At 37.6% G+C, this 18425-nt stretch overlaps 1 protein-coding gene across 1 annotated transcript in view; it reads right to left on the bottom strand.

The window, feature by feature from the left end:
- Itgbl1 (integrin subunit beta like 1) overlaps window positions 1-18425 on the bottom strand; it is a 241944-nt gene that overhangs the window by 22880 nt on the left and 200639 nt on the right. Inside the window, exon 8 of the mRNA XM_027938908.2 lies at window positions 868-984. Within this exon, the coding sequence (XP_027794709.2) occupies window positions 868-984 (117 nt within the window). The remainder of the gene's footprint in view (window positions 1-867; window positions 985-18425) is intronic.

Below are 18425 nucleotides of genomic sequence, written 5' to 3'. Positions count from 1 at the left end.
CCAGTGTTTCATAGTTGGGAAAGGAGAAAAGAGAGAGATGACAGAGGTGTCAGATGGCTGTGAGAGAAAGATGATCCCCCAGTCTTTCTTCTGAACATAAGATATACCTTTGGGGTTTTCCCAATAATATACTGCCGATGTACTTATAATAATTATCTTGGAGAGATGCAATTACATTTTTTTAGTGTGGTTACACATCCAGTTCAATCATACTGAAAACCCTGAGAAGAAATAGCTTGCACCCATCAATCTCTACAATTTGAAGCATCTGAAGACTGAGATACGAGACTGTGACCCCCATTCCTTCCTGGATGAGGCTCAGGTGGGTGTCTCTTTCTGAGACTCTCATTTTTGCTGCTACTTTGCTGACTGCTGTCCACCTGCCTCATTCTTTTTTTGGGGGACAGTTTATTACTTTCTGTAATCTCAAGTTTGGGTCCAAGAGCTATCATGGAAATGGTGCATCTATCACCAGTGATTTTGTAGAGCATAAACTTGGCGTGTTTTTTCTGAGTTTGTAGGATGAAACTTCCTCCATCAGTGTTTATGAGTGAAGTCATAAAAACCATGATAAAATGTTAACTTCCGGCAAAATATTTTAACTGTGATAACAAATATCACTGTACTTTGTACATAGCTCAGACTTAATGATCCATTACTATGCATTTTCCAATGCCCCTACATCAAGAGTTCAAGGACATAAAGGTCACAGTGAACCTAACTGTGTGTTGCCTTTAGGTCTAATGTGATAATGCTTTTTGTTTTTCCTCTTTTTAACAGCACTTTAAAATAGTGGCAAGGAAGATAGAAAGGCAGGGACAACAAGTGGCACGCAGACAGCAAGAGGCTGCGGGGCCCATCACCAACCTCCACAGACCACACCGTCCAGGTCCTCACAGCGGCGATCGTCACACTCGCAGGTCTTGCCATACACCCTGCGATCTCCTGGTGGGTAGCACGTGCATTTGCCACATTCACATTTGCCTGAAAATTGTAAAGAAAGGGCACCCTGGTTAGGAGAATCACAGAATCAAAGGATTCATGAAAACAAGCACAAATGCCCAGGATGTGGGGAGTAGCTGTGACAAAGGCCAGCTCAGAAGTCCTTCACAATGTCTACACGACTTTTGTTGAACACATCTTTGAAGAATAATCCCATTATCAAACTTTCTGGCTATTTCATATTAAATTCAGTTTAATGGTACCATTTAAAATAATTGAAGCAATTTATATACTTGGGCATAATTTAATATAATGTATTCTTTTTAAATATCTTTTTAATGGGGGTAAAAAAATGGTCACTGTTACCTTTCAATGTGGTATTTGAGTGATCTGTGCAAATGGTTGATTCCATAGTTCATGGAATTACTTCAATCTGAAATATTCCCAGAGATCTTTATTATGTTAAACTTAAGATTTAAAAGTACAAACATTTTTTTTTTGGAATGAGTTGGGCTCATAGCTAGACCATCCCTTAACTAGTAACATGATGATTTTCATCATTATTTCTTGAGCTGTCACTGTGTATCCCTATAACTCCTTGCACTATGTCATTTTGTTTTTATGATACCACCCACCGACTACCATTTTACTAAACAGGAAATTGAGACATCCTGAGGCACAGCCACTGTTCCTGGAGAACCAGAAAATAAGGGACAGAATCAAAACTTACATCCGTTCTCATTAACCTTCAGGATTATGCACCTAGCTATTAAGCCATATTGCATCTGAATATACTCTCAGCACAGCATCAGAGGCTACATGAGAAAGAAAAATTCTTCTGGGGAATCTTCTTGGTTTGCCAGAAATTCAGTTGGGTGACAGTGCTCCGAGACATCTGTTACTCTCTGTCATTAGCCCAACCATCATAATTACACACCCACTGAAATGAGCCAAAGATGTTCAGGGCTGACCCTGCAAAGCTCTTAGTCATTCTATTGCTGCATTTGTATCTTGTTCAGGAAATTCAGAGTTGGAAAATGATGGAGGAAATAAAAATTGGTATTTAGAATCGCATAATTTCATAGCTGTAATTACAGATAATCTAATGCAGCGATTCAGACTCTTCCCTGGCAGAAGTGGGGGGTCGGCGTCCCTGGGAAAATCTGAAGAAGGAGAAGGCAAGGGAGAGGGTTGTTCTGGTGGCCCCAGCTCATCTCCTCCTGGGAGAAGGTGGTGTCCTCTTCAGCAGGAGGCAGGGTCCCCTCCCCCGATGACATTCCCTCTTCCTATCCCTTGGTGGCCAGAATGGGGACACACTAGACAGGCACTTTTGGTCAAGAATCATAGGCTCCTAATCTTGAAGGCAGAAGGAAAGGCATAGCTCTGAGGTTGAGCAGCGAGCACCACAGCACAGCTGTGAGCAGGCAGGGTGGAGGAGCTCAGTACTCAGTGACAGCATTTAGAAGGGACAGCTATGGGACTGGCGCTCAGCAGTGCCCTTGCTTCCATGGGTTTCCTCAGTGTCGGATTGTGCAAGTTTGCACTCTGAGCCTGAAGAAAATCCTTTTTATTTTAAATCCTAGTTATTGAAGTTGGTTTCTGTAGTTTGCAATCAAGACCCTTAACTGGGGGAATGTAGGGTTCAGGTTTCAGAGACATTGGCCACAAGCTACAAAATGTCAGTTATCCAGGAGTTCAAGAGATCTACCGCAACACCATGGTGACTTGGGCTAGAACAATCTATTGTATTTTGAAATATGATACCACACACTGACTACCATTTTACTAAAGAGAGTAGATTTTAAGCAGTCTCATCCCAATACATGTTTCTGAGATAGAATATTAACACTTTAATGCCCAATTTTGTACAAGAAATATAAAAGACAGAATCCTTTGTCTTTTATTGTAAACAGAGTAGATTTTAAGTGGTCTTACCCCAAAACATTGTTGATAAGCATGTGAAGAAATGTGTATGTTAAGTTAGCCATTCCATAACTTACACCTACTTTGAAACATGTTGTACACAATAAATATAAAAATATTTTGTCAATTAAAAAATCAAATTAAATTTAAAAAGAATGCTAGCAGGCAAAACCCAGGATTATCTCTGGAAAAATCCACTGGTACGTTTAATTTAATTTTTTCAGATGTTGGGTGGCTCCATGACGTCCCTCCTACTTATATAACAGATGAGATGAAGAAACTGGGGCGGAATGACTTGCCTGAGGCCAGCTGACTGGACCCCAGTTAGTGGGAGGGTTGGGATAGATTTTCTCAGTGAGTAAGCATCTGGCCACCGTCAGGGTGGACATGTGAACAATTCCAGTAATGCTGACTGCAGAGGGAAAGAGCTAAACTCAGGGCCACCAGCCGTGCGGACTTGAGGGCTCACTGTTTCCCCACAGACAGAGGTGGGAACCACCACTATCAGTCCTGAGAGGGAACACGTTCCCAGTTACAGACAGATCCATTTTTACATTTCAGGTCATATGCATTTATGGTGAAAATTTATTCGTATTTTAAGGCGTATGGCAATTTTTCTGAATATGCATCATTGGCTTCTGTGCTTCTTTGGAAAGGATGAACTAAATATTGACATCTGTGTTGAGATACAGCCATTTCATTGGTTTCACCATAGATGGTTTTTGTCTTTCACATTTCTTGTATAAAGTTGGGCATTAAAGTGTTAATATTCTGTCCAAGAAACATTTTCTTTTCCTGTGGATTGTATTCCACATCTTTTCCAAGTGTCAGAAAATAATTAACCATTTGCAATTCCTCTTTGATATGTATCGACTGGAGTCTCATTTTCTTTTTTTCTTTTAAAGACATCTTATAGCAAGTATTAGCTGAATTAACTTTATGCATGTGACTGTAGTACATTTGAAAGGATATAATCGCCTCTAATGGAAAGGCAAAAAAAAATCAGAAAAAGCTAATTTACTGTAAATAAAGAGTGAAAAAGAGTACATTCCTCATGTAGTCACATTTTAAGGTGTATTATTTTGCTGTCTCTATTCACAACTTCTCTGACTACCAAAAATCTCTTCCACTTGGGTCCAGAAAAACAAACCTTATCATATACCTGCCAGGTAAATTCAACCATCCTTCAATGGGTCAAGTAAATTTCACCAAATCCATGACACCTGCACCTTCTTATGCACACTCACAAATACAACATTTCATTGGTGCATTGCAATCTTACATCATAATGGACTCACACATGTACAATTCAGGGTTTGGTCTATTTCAATCCCTCATACTCTGCATTTACCTCCCTTCCTCTCTCCCCAGATCCACTTCTTCTAGTCTACTGGCCTCTTCTGTTTTTATGAGGTCCTTTTCCTTTCTTTTTTCTAACTTCCACATATAAGAGAAAAACATATGAACCTTGACTTCCTGAGTCGGTTAACTTCATTAGCATATGGTCTCCATTTTCATCCATTTTCCTGCAAGTGACATAACTTTGTTCTTCTTTCTAACCAAATAAACCCCATTATGTATATATACCACTAGTCATTCATCAAATACACCAAAATCAATCCACTTTTCATGTCTTCATAAGGTTCTGAATCAATATTTATTGAATGGATGCAGTAAATAATAATCATGTGTGAACAGTTTACTAATATTCACACAATACCTGAACTTTCATGCAAGGAATTATGTTTGTTTCTCCCAGAACACATATGCATTTCCAATTGCTTGAATACCTTCACTTGCATTTCCCAGTTAGATCAAGTAAGTCTGTTCCCCCAGCAAATTCATTATCTTCATTCCCAAGTCTACTACTTCTCTTCATAGGTCCTTTATCTGGGAGAAAGGCACTGTCATCCAATCTATCACTGACTGCAAAAAGTGGTGACATACTTGGTTCTTCTCTCCTTTTATTTAATCATTCTCCTTTCAATTACAAATTTCACAAGATCTACCTCCTTATAAGGTATATCTGATTATTCTCACAATGTATCCTATTTTGAAAACTGCTGAGAGTAGACTTTGAATGATATCACCACAAAACGTTGATAATTCTGTGAGGTAATGCATATATTAATCAGCTTGGCTTAGCTATTCCATAATGTATACATATTTTAAAACATTTTGTACAAAATACATGTATACAATTTTCATGAATCTTTCTGCAAGGAAGTTCAAGGATCTTTTCCTTGAAGTTCAAGGAAAAGGGAAAGGGAACAGAGTTCCTCAACAGAGTTCTGCACTCTTGGACTAACTTGCATAGTTAGTCCAAGAGCATAGCCATTGATAGTTGTGGCCCCCAGTTGGAGACTTTGCTATGTGCCTTGCTTCTCTGTGCTGTGCATTCTACCACCCTCTCTGGGAATTCTTACCCAGCAATCTGATTTCCCTCATGAAGCCTTCTCTACCAGTCCTGTTTTGTTACCTGGAAGAATGGATCCCTTTCTCTGATCCGTATTACTTTGTCTACACTACTAGTAGAGAACTGAGCATAAATTTTATACTAGATAACTTAGCATCTGAACCTTATCATAGAGAGTGAGATCTTCATAGTCCAAATCAGCAGTGAGGTTTCCCTTTGATGTAGGGAAGAATGACATCCAGATTTGTAGTCTTCCCTGTCCAGACAAGATTTGAAGCCCAAGGTCCTTCCTTTATTTACTAAATGGTATTATTGCCATTATTTTAATGATTGTTTTAATGATATGGAGCTGTAACTGTGTCTTCTCAAATAACTCTAAAATTAACATACTCATGAATAAGAACAAAAGATTTTGCAAGCCTGCATTTCAAGCACTAATAAACGTTATTTTATGTTACATAGTGTGAACAAAATCTAAGAACAGGGACATTCAAAGCAATAAAAATAAATCAAGTAATATTTTAGAAATGAAGGAATAGAGAGAATGGAACATGGAGATAACTATGTGAGAAGAAACTAATTCTGTCACCATCAATATAATTCAACCAAAACTTGTCTAAAATTTCTCTATGCTGGTTACATACTCCTATTAAATTTTAATAATATATATAGTCTTCAAGCACATAAAAAATCACTCCAAAATTACTTTTGTAAAGGACAGCAATCCCTGTACATTATGTTTTAAAGCTTATTATATACAATAGCAAAGAAGAATAATGAACTAAGGTAGATATGGAGAGGGCTGATTAAATACATTTTACACGTTTCATATTTGACATTTCACATGTAAACTACAAAAAAATTCGAAGTCAAGACATTTACAAAATGCACAGCTGTGCATAGCTAAAATATGTTTAATTCAAATTTATATTTTCCCACAATCATTAAAATATAAGGTTAAGATAAAAATCTTCTTTCAAAGGCATGATATGTTTACCTTACAGTGTGCATTTTTCCACAAGAGTTAAATTAAAATTTAAAAATTCTAATTATTTTGCCTGAAAATATTTCTTATATGAAATTTGACAAATATTTATTAAGAATCTGTTTTGCGGGCTGGGGTTGTGGCTCAATGGTAGAGCACTTGCCTTGCACATGTGAAGCACTGGGTTCCATCCTCAGAACCACATAAAAATAAACAAACAAAATAAAGATATTGTATCCATGTATAACTAAAAAACTATTTTAAATAAAAGAATCTGTTTTGCAAAGTACTCAGATATGGGAGTATACTATTAAACAAAAGATACGCATTTGTATCTTCTCTATAAAGCTTATCTCATTTCACTAGGTATTAATTAACTACAAATAAAAATATTGAAGAATGACTATATTACCAAATACCAAACACATGCTGTGAGCAATATCACTGACCTCATAATAAAAATTATTAGTAGTATGAAACTAATACAATTAATACTAGTATATGAAAGATCAAAATATGTTAATAATTGTTTTATAAAATACCTAGCTAAAATTTGTTGGGGCATTCTCTCATTCTAACTTTAATCTTACATGTAAGTATCTCAAAATCTTAAAGTCATTCATCAATAAAGGAATTCAAAATTTTAAAATGTTATAAATATTTTTGAGCAGCGTTACATACATTGACTAATTTATATGCGGAAATGATAGTAGCAATGAAACTCTGCTCTGGGTTTATCAAATAGACAGAAACTGCATATTTGTTCTATGATTCCTGACCTCACCTATATAGATTATGACATCCTCTCCCACTAAAACTGCACTGCCTTCAAAGGTCATCTCAACATAATCTTTGAAAATTATGTTTTTCTCTCTGAATGAGTAGCATATGGGAGAAATTAAATCTCAAAGACAGTTAAAAGAGCAAGGAGGAGGAAGAGGGGGAGGCTTAGCAAGAACTTCCTTACTCTAGTCAGAGACAGCATGGTGGTCTGCTTGACAGGTGAGGATGAGTGAAAGTGAGCAAGCACCTTGGCTTGTGCTCTGGTTTGGATCTGGAATGTTCCCCCAAATCTTACACTGGAAGCATGGTTCCCAATGCAGCAAGGTTCCGAAGTGGAGATTTGACCCAATGATTGCATCATGAAGGCTCTGACTTCATCGTTAATCCATTTGATGGGTTAATCCTTCCACAGCTGAATCTCTCTGGGAGTTGAGGGGTAGCTGGAGGAAGCAGGTCACTGTGGAGTGCCCGGGGAGGATTCATATTCCCTTCGGACCCCTCCTCTCTCTCTGTCTGCTTCCTGGTTTCTATCAGATGAGAAGCTGTCCCTCTCCAATGCCTTTCCACCATGATGTTCTACCTCACCTCAGGACCAAAGCGATAGCTGTCCAGGACTGAATCCTCTGAAACCTTGAGACAAAATAATTTTTTCTACTCTAAATTGTTGTTGTCAGTTACTTTGGTTACAGTGATGAACAAATCACAGCAAAAAAAGTATAATTCACAGCAAATGTCTCAAAACATGTTGTTACTCTCTTAACTGCATTCTCATCTCAGCACGTAGCAATCCTCTGGGGACATCACTACTTACTTGGGCAGGTCTCCTGTGACCCAAACCCAGCAATCAATTCTTTGTACCACCTCATACAGCTTCTCAGAAGAGAGTTATCCCTCCCCTTTTTTGGAAATACATCCTTCCACGAGTGATTATCAGGCACTAAGTATTTCTGCTGAGACTATTTTGCTGGTTTCCTCATCCTCAAATAAATACCCAAATCTTGGATGGCTCCAAATCCATCCCACATCCTTCTTTCCTCTTTAGTTCTCAAACCTCATCCTGTCCCTTGGATTCCATAACTATCTTACATGATGAATATGCTCAATTATATTATTAGCCTAGACCAATCCTATGAATACAGGCTGGTCTATAAATCTGCTTAATAATTTGAATAGGTATACATAATAACCCATTCATGCAATATCTCTCATTATGGTTACCAGAACTGATCTAAATCAGATGACTGAAAAATGCTTATAATAATCATAATTATATTTTAAGTGCAATTTAGTAAAAATAAGATACAAAAGTAAAGAACTAATATTATCATTAGTAGATGGTGTGTTTCTATATGCAAGATAAAAATTACAAATGCATTATAATAGTAACTCGTAGAAAGTTGACTGGCAAAAAATCAACATACAGAAATGAATGATTTTTTTCTGTACCAGCAGTCACCAAATCTAACATAATGATAAATTGCACCATGTACAAGAACATTAGCAAACGTAAAATAAATGAATGTCCATTGCAATGCACCATAAAATCACACTGAAGGCCATAGGAGGAGATTTGCAAATGTTAAAAGGACATGATTTGTTATCCAATGGAAAGAAAATGTCTAGTTAATTTTCTGAATTAACATAATAAAGCAATGCAGTGCCAACTAAAATTTTATTTAATGTTTTTATATTAATGAAATATTTTCAAGTTTGAAATAAAGTAATATTCATGTAGATTGTGAAAACATAACTTTTATGTGTGTATGTGTATATATATGTAAGCAAGGTAATCAGATGTATGTCATGCGTTTACCAAATGACTAGCAATTGCATATTGATTTCTTCCCATTCCTGACCTCACCTGTATAAATCATGACATCATTTCTCCAGGTATGTTTTGGATATGGGGATTCCCCCAAAAGCTCTTATTCTAATAAAGGAGGTGAAATGATTAGATTATGAGAACTGTAATTTAATCAGGGGATCCATACAGATGGATTAATTATTTGAATGGAATATTGGGTGGTACCTATAAATAGGTAAGGTGTGACTGTAGGAAGTGGATCACCATGTGTGTGGCTTTGAGGATTATAACTTTCCCTCTTTTTTCTTGCTTGCTTTCTGCTTACCAACTGTCATAAGCTAAGAAGCTTTCCTCCACTACACCCTTCTGCCATGATGTTCTGCCTCACCTTGAGCCCAGAACAATGGAATTGGCCAGCCATGGACTGAGAACTCTGAAACATGAGTCCAAATACACTCTTCTTCCTCCAAGTTGTTCTTGTTAGGTACTTTGGTCACAGCAGTGAGAAGCTGAGGAACACACCCACTAAAATGCACTAACTTCAAAAATTATCTCGACATAATCTTTGAAAAGTATATCACATCACATTTTATTCTCTAAATGACAGGATTTATACTACCAGATGAAACTGAACCATATGAAATGGACAACTGTCATCAGTTGTATATTATCCAACCAAGTACAATGTCATCTTGTGGCAGTAAATAAATTGTATTTCTAGTGAAAGAAAGAAGAAAAGACAGAGGAAGAAAGAGGAAAAAATTTTAAATGCATCAACTTAATTAATAATAATTTGGTTGTTCAATGCTAATGGTAAAAATGGAAAGATACTCTGAGATTAGAAACAAGAAAGTTAACTCTCTCATCAGTTCTATTCCACTTTGCACTAGGTAACTTTACCAGTGGAATATGGTGAGGAAAAAAAAACCCACTAATATAAGAAATAGAAAGGAAAAACAAACATTGTTACTTCATAGAAAAGTAAATACAAAAATATAGAAAACGCAAAATGCTATTAAATAGTTTGCATTATTAAGAGCATATTAGCTGCCACATACAAAACATATGCATGAAAATCAAATGCATATTTATATACTGACATTAAACAATAACAATTTTAAGGAGACTCAAATAAGTGAAGAGGTACTTATTAAATTTTACATATCTCCAAATTGACTCTCTATTCGATGCAATCATGATCAAAATCTTACCAGGACCTCTGAAACATTAAAAGCCAGTCTATTATTCATGTGAAAATGAGAAATACCACAACCAAAACACTGTTGAACAAGAATCTTTTCTGACAGATATTAAGAAGCAGTAATTGAGGAAGTTGGGTTTTATTGTGAGGAGAGACTGAGTGGAAAAGAACAGAGAATCCAGAAACAGACCCTAGCATAGATGAACACTCAATTTAGACAAGGTGGCACTGTAGGGCAATAGAGGAATGATGGTCTTTCACACAAACTGGGCTTGGGCAAATAACTATAAAATAAAAATATTAATAATTCAAATTATAATTAAGAACTTTAATAATGGTTGAAAGGTGAGCCAACAGAATGAGAAATGCTATCAGCAATACATTTAAAAGTCTTATTTCCAAAACACATAAAGGACTATGACAATAACAAATATATGCAATCCACTAAAGATGTGGACAAGGCATCTGAGTGGGCCCTTCTGCAAATGGGAGACTGATATGGCCAGTAATATAGAAAAAAATGCTCCTCTTCTTATTCATATAGGAAAGGCAAACTGAAACACAGTGAGATTCTACTCCAAACCAATCAAATGAGCAAACATTTAAAAACGGACCATAATAAACATTGGCAATGGTTTGGAAATACAAGGCATGTCTTTATACAGAGATTCAAAGTATAAACTGGTAGAATGTTTTGGAGGATTGTCTAGCCTTATTTAGTAAAATTGATATACATGATCTTAAAATCAGCAATTCAATTCTTAGCTATATTCCCTAGAGAAAAGCATATATTTATGTACCGGGAGATGTTCCAGAATAATCACAGCGATGCCATCACTAATTGTGACAAAGGAGAAATGTCCCAAATGTTTGTCCATCATAGAATAATTACACATCAGTCATAGTCCTAAGTGGAACACTATGTCACAATTAGAAGAAAGAATTACAAAGGCATGAAACACACACGACTCTCAAGAACATATCGGAGAGTGCAAGAAGTCACCCACAGCATCATGCGTACTTGCTAAAACAAGCAAGTCTGAACACCGTAGTGTATGAGAACACACACTCAAGTGGGTAAACTTCAAGAAAGCGGTAAGTGGGATGACCACGGATGTGAGGACAAAGGCTCTTTCCAGGGGTGAAACCTTGCTGAGTGGGGAGCAGAGAGAGGGGAGCTGCTGAGACCCTGTCATTATTCCATCTCTGGACCACAGCGTGTGAACACTTCATGATCATTCACGTTGCCATAAATAATCCGTTACATTCATTTCCTGGGAAGAACGCACTACTCAAAAAGTAAGTTTGATATAATTGGTGAGCTGCATATCAAAAATAATCTGTCCGGTTACTTAACTCTTTACAACTAAATAAATTTCTAAGAAATGAAACAATTAAATCTAAAAGTATAAGTCATAAAATATTAGCTAGAATGTGACTGGAGTTTTCATGATCCTTGGGTGAGAAAGAAAGTAGACCTTTCCTTCTACTTATAGGATCAGTACAGATTGCCTTTAGGAAACATAAAAAAAGAATAGCTGAGACCTTTAAAAAATGTAGAATGCCTCATTTGCATTTTTATGAATTGAAATATCAAAATATCATTCATTAGTTTCACTGGTTTTATCATTATAAATGGCTGGAGTGCAGCCACAGTAAAATGATCTTTTAATTATTTCACAAAGTTGGAATAGAGATAGAAAGTTCCTGAAGGACAGTGAAGTCCAGCTGGGCCTGGATTTGCACACATGAAACAGAAGCTCTGACAGGAAGGTAGTAGTGATCTGCTCAGGGTGGCACAGCGAATGAGAGGTGCAAACATCACCTCTGAAGACCCCGAGGGAGGGGACAGAAAGGTCCCCTATTCCTCAATCATTTACAAAGCTACGCTAGTTTCCTTTTTTAATAGTTAGAAATTCTTGGGTGACTTGCTGCTAATGAAACTGGAACTCCAGAAGCACTACCTTCTAGAAAGGTGACCATCTCTGCTACAGGTTAGCTTTCTTAAAGGGATAGTTAACGATGTGCCATTATCAAGGTGACACCGTTTGCTTTTGAGGTTATGTGTCTCTTCCTCCTTTTTCTCCTTCCCTTCCTGCTTTTCCTCCTGTTCCTTCTTCTGGTTCTCTCCTCCCCTCACTTGGTCCCGCAGCAACTCACCCTATTGCACGCCCCTGCATGCCCACACGCAAATTCATCCTTCTACCCTATGTGCAGCTCGGAGCGGGTCAGGTGGGACATTAACCTCTGACCTGCCCCATACAGAGAAGACACATATGTTCTTGTTCAAGCATGGGCTCAGCAGGACTCATCAACTTCCAGTGTGCACATTAATTTGATCAGGGCTCTGTCGTTCACTCAACAGAAATGTGAATATTAACTATGGGTTAAGTATTGTGTCCTATCTGGAAGACAAAAAATAAAGTACATTTAAACACTCTTAATAGCAGGGAGAAAAAATATAAGTCCATGAGCCTAAAATATAAGTCTGCAGGCCTAAAGGAGGATTCTGGTGGTACAGAGTTGAGTCCTGACTTGTTGCTTCGAGGGTTAGCAAGGGAAAACCAGTTTTATGATACAATTGAAAACATGGACTCTGACTTTAAATAAATCCGGACTTTAATCTTGGCACATAAACCAGTAAAAGTGATTCTTTAGGGGAATAAGTTAAGGCTCATTCATCATTGTTAACAGGAATAATAATATACAAAGGATTATCATAAAGTTATAATGCATACAAAGTGCATGGTACAGGCCTAGCCCGTGGTAAGTACAAAGATTAGATACTATCAATGTTTTTTTATAATACCACATCTGCTAGGAGCTTGGATTTCAGTTGCTCAGATAAAGTTTGTTCACTTCCTTTCTCCTTTCATTTTTCCATAAAACAAATAAAATGTGTATTTCCTGATCCAGAATTAGATTGAGAACAGCACTGTATCACCAAAGGTACCTGCTAGTGTGGTGACAGCAGGAACTCTCTATGACCTGAATTTTTTCTCACTTTTTAAGATGGTAAAACCACACTTGCAGTACATGCTCAATAGCTAGCGAGTAATTAGAGGCTCACATAAAACAGAAAGGAGATTAGCGCTACACTAACATCGTCCTGCTTTGCCCAAAATAATAGGTTTACCATAGCAACCTGATTGCACTAGAAAAAGCACCTGCCAAATGCATCCCAAGTTCCCTTGAAATTTCTGTGAGAAGGAATTAAGCACTTGAGGACTATAATATTCTGTACCATTTCATCTTAGTACAAATATTGGGGGGGGGGGGGGCGAGAATAAGGTAATCTGCTTCAGACATTTCCAAGTGAAGAGGGACCTGCACCTTCCTTTTCAAAGCTGCAGTGAAGCTTCATACAATTCAATCCACACCGTCATCATATATCAAGTCTTAGACAAGGAACAGTCACTTTTGACTTCAAAATACAAATAAGTGTCAATCCTTCCATTTGAATACCTTCATCATTGTGTACTATGAAAGCTCAATTATGGGCTATGTAAGAAATTAGACATTTACACAAATGTTGTGGTTGTAAAATTTTCGGGAAACTGGAAGGGAAGCACAAGGCCTCAATCATCCCCATCTTGTCCAAACCAACAAGAAAAATATCCAGGGATGTTTAGCCTTTCAAATCAATAATCTCATCATTTCAACCTCAAGATTTTTTTGTAAAGCAACACTAAAATTACTCACCATCCATTTTCTTTGAAATTAAAACCCCCTAGAAAGTAGGTAGTAATATCATATTCATGTACAAATGTAACTCAAACTGACAGGTCCAAGGTGAGAAACTCAATGACTGAGGTAGGAAATGTGTAGCTTGAGGAAGGAACCAGGGTAGCCCGCCACGGAGCAGACAATAAAGTTTGAGCAACTGGCTCTCTCTGCAGGCAACACAGGGAGCCTCAGTCAGGAGGCAAGGGGTGCTAGAGAAAGAACTTTATTAGGATAAGCAGCTGATGGAAGATGGCAGGAATTCTCACACCACACAGTCATCTGGCTAGGAAATTTACTTGAGGAGATGCTCCTCAGTTCTGCAAGTCTCAAGAGCAAACACCACTGCTTCCTTGGGCCCTCTCATCACTGAGTTTGCCCTGGAGCAGTTCCTGACAGTGCACAGGCTGGGGGCTAGCTGTCCGAGGTCCCCCTGCAGATCTCCAGACTCAGGTAATGAAAGAAAACACTGTGGAGTACAAAGGTGAGGTCAGGTTAAATAGGCAGTTAGGAGGAGTTCTAATCTCCATGCTCAGCTTCAGAACCTCCTTGGATTCTGGTATGGCCCAATGATTAGGCATGGCAAAGTGCCCTGCTTCCAAAACAAGGCTTTGGGTATTGGCACACACAAATTCTATAAATCCCGGCTTATCGTTGGTATTGACTTTAATGATTACATGTCATAAATAATACATGTTAACTCTAATTTACCATAAAAATCCTCCATGGGATAAATGCCAAAGGAGAGACGCAGGCAACCAATGCTCATCACCAATGAAAGATGTATAACCAGATAAATGTTCTAAGAGAGTGCTTCTTGAATATGGATTCATTTGGGCAAAGGAGGAAGGGTGTATAACAGCCTGAGACACATTTAAATTCTTGGTTTTTTACACTTAAAAAAAATTTAAAGCATGAGTGACTATGTCATGTTTATAATACGCATTTCTTAAATACTAATTAAACTGTTTTGAAACAATGTAGACTTTATTCCCAAATCAGGGATGATTTAAAAATATAATATGTAAATTGGATAATGAAATCCATAAATAAAACACAATATATATTTTTCATATAGAACAATGAGGTTAATCTTTAATAATGAAGGAAAAATTCACCATAAAGCAATATTTTCTGCTGATTTATTTTTATTGATCTTTGTTTCTGATTCTTCCAACACTGACTTCCCCAAATCATGAAACACTAATAGGAGCATTGCATATATATGCATGTAGACATGAATGAGAATGTATGTGTCTGTGTATACATATGTGTGAAATTGGGGATGATGGAACTTTTTGTGTGAGCAACTTATTCTCAAGTGGTTCATGCCAGAAAGCTCTTGGTACTCTGCATAAATCTTTTGAAGTTTGAAATGATTCAATATAGAAGAAATTTTACAATTTAAAAATATAACAAGTAAAATTCTACACATAATTTATCTAATGTAGCTCAGTGGTGTTTTTAAAAATTAGATTTCATCAATAATTATGTGTATATCAACTCATGTATTTGACATGCAATTTTGGAAAACATTCTTTAGCATCATTCTCAAGATTTAAACCATTCCATCAATACACTGTCAAACATATGCAGAGCCTTGGAATTATACAGCTGAAAATGCCAGAAACCCAATAATCTCAAAGTTGAAGGGTGTAGTAAACTCCATTGGAGGCCTTTGGATAAGACACAGAGTTGACCCAAGTGGCTGAAGTGGGCCAAGCACTGTAAAGGCAATCAACACTCCCATTTTGGTTATTGCTTTTGTCATCTAATCTGGGAAAGTTATTTGTTCTTCTTGAAGATTTTTTTTTTCCTGTTTACTGCACAAAGAGATTGACCAGGAAAGCGCTAAAGTGTCTCAGATGTAATCATAGAACTAGATTCACAAAGCTGCACCAACTCTAACTACCAATCTTGTTTTCCAGTTAAATATTCCAGATGGGTCTGGTCAAGTGTATACTTGGTTAGAGTTTGATGGTAACTATCATGGTATTACTTGCAATTTTTAATGCAAATATAAAAATCATACTACTGTATTTGACTTCTCTTTAGATATTTAACTTGTCATCTTTCATCACAAACAGAAAGTCAACTGCTTGTGGTTCCCTATGAATCAGTTCCTTATCTAGAGAAAGGAAGATGGAGAAACATTTCTTGCCATTGACTGGTTGTTAAATATATAAATACATTTCCAAATAATGGAATTTACTGCAGCCATTAGTGATCCAGACTTATGGAAATATATATATTCTTAAATTCTAATGAATATTCCCTGTGAAGGCAAAAGAGAATAATTTAAAAGTTCAGAAACTGTGGGAAGACATATGGGAAAAGTCATTGACCATCTCCTCTACTCTCCCAAGATAAGTACATCCTGAGCCACCAGAGAGGCCAGAGACATTCGGAGGTGAACTTAGTTGCAAGAAAACAAAAGATGGCCATACAAATGAGCCTGCTCTACTATCCCCAGATAAGTGGAAGCATTCCATTTAAAAAGAATATCAAGCTGGGCGCAGTGGCACATGCCTATGATCCCAGCAGCTCCAGAGGCTGAGCCAGGAGGATACGAGTTCAAAGCCAGCCTCAGCAACTAAGTGAGGCTCTAAGCGACATAGTAAGAGCTTGTCTCAAAATACAAAATAAAAATAAAAAGGGCTGGAGATGTAGCTCAACGATGCAACACCTCTGGGTTCAATCTCAAGAAAGGAAGAAAGGAAGGGAAGGGAAGGGGAGGGGAGGGAAGGATAAGGAAGGGGAAGGGAGGGGAGGGCAAGGGAAAGAAAGAAAAAAATCAAGAATGACAGAAGGATAGTGGCAGAGTTGGAGGAAAGGAGGGAAACGTGACTCCAATCAAAGATGGGAGGACGGTGTTGGAAGACAAAACACACTAGAGGGCACATGGTTACCTGTCTATTGGCGATGAAAACCTGTCAGAAAATAAGGGCCTTTGAAATGCAGCTCCTGGTGCAAGCCCCCACACCTCTCCAACTATAAGAAATGTAGGATGAATAGTCATTTGCTTGAAATAGAGCCTAAGCTTACTTTGGGTTCCAATCTATTAGGGAAGATGAAGATGTTCTGTGTGCCTCTCCCTTTCAAATCTTCCATAAAGCCAAAGAACTTAATACGGAAGAATAAAAACAAAGCAAAACAAAACCAAATTGCATGGAAGAGCTAATTGTCAATAGCATCCTTGCCATTGTTTGAAAAGCAATGTCTTCCTTGAAGTAACAGGAAATTGCAATCTTGGCTCCTCCATGGAATGACTTTTGCTTTCACCTGATGGTTATCAAAAGTAATAGACTATTTAATCAGTGCAAACAATAATAGTTCACACCACTACTGCAGAAGCTATTCCAGCAATGCAATAAAGGTAATAAAAGGGAACAAAGAAAGGCTAAGTGATTAGATGCTTTAAACAATGATAACTCTACATCACACAAAAAGCAGTGCTGCAGGAACCCTGATTACTTTTGTCTAGAATCATCTTTGGCTTAAATACATCTGATTGCCTGAGAGACGGATTGCTTTCCATGATGTGCTACATAATGAGTCACTGCTTTAATTCCCCTGGGAATTTTAATTTGCAAATTCATTTTTTTCCTCTTAGAAGATGACAACTCCTTTGTGGGAAGTATAATTAATAAACATTCTTATTATCTTCCAACTCATTGATTATCCTCTGCTTTCATTTTTAATTTTGTTGACTTATGTCTTGGTGTGAAAATGTGACTTTACATGTAAGTTTTTAGTAATCGTCACTTTTTGAAGTAACATTATAAACCATGTGTAACAATGAAGCACACAGTATATGAGCTTTAGTTTCCAGTAATATAGAGACCAAATAATACATTGTATCTAAAACTGCTCAGTTACTGGGCTTAGGGGAAGTAATGCAATTCTCTAAGAAACCCAGAAACAAAAATTATAAGCTGCAACAAGGGTACATGAAAGGAATCCCAAGGGCAAAAGCCTATACCTGTACTTCAAGCAACAAAGGGGAGAAAGATGAACCTGAGACTGTTCAGCTAAGCTGGGAATTCTAAAAGAAGGCTACAAGAGATTCAAGATCAGTACTCGAGATCAGTAGTTACCTCTCAAAAACAAACACAAATCCTCACTGAAGGAAAATGTTTTGAAACTGAGCCCAAAGATTTTCCAGTGTTTAGCAGAAGCCACACATAAGCTCACAAAGACCAAGAAACGCACACACGGGAAACAACCCACCATCCGTGAAAGCAGCACAAGCCACATTCTTTGAGTTCTCTGTGCTTCAGCAAGCCATGGCCTAAGACCCACCTTGTCGTTGTCTTTCCTTACTGTTTTTGTCATGGGTATTTGAATACCTGTTAATCTCCACAACAGGGTCCTTTATGCGTCTCTGCCTACTGTCTTTTGTTTCCTTAGTCCTGATTTTCACTTCTGTGATTGAATGTGGGAATTCTCTGGGTGATATTCTTTTCTCCCAACATGAGCCACCTGTTGGTGGCAGATAGAGCAGGTCTATCAGCCCTAGACAATGTCCCCTCTAGGGGACACCTGGTAATGTCTGGAGAGAGCAGACAACAGGGAGAGAGGGGCTAGAGGGATGCAGTCCTAGAGGCCAGGGAAGCTGCCAAACATCCTCCACCGCCCAGGACATTTC

Source organism: Marmota flaviventris, chromosome 4 (genome assembly GCF_047511675.1).
Source record: "Marmota flaviventris isolate mMarFla1 chromosome 4, mMarFla1.hap1, whole genome shotgun sequence".
Lineage (NCBI taxonomy): Eukaryota > Metazoa > Chordata > Mammalia > Rodentia > Sciuridae > Marmota > Marmota flaviventris.
This window is presented reverse-complemented; position numbering and strand designations above follow the sequence as displayed.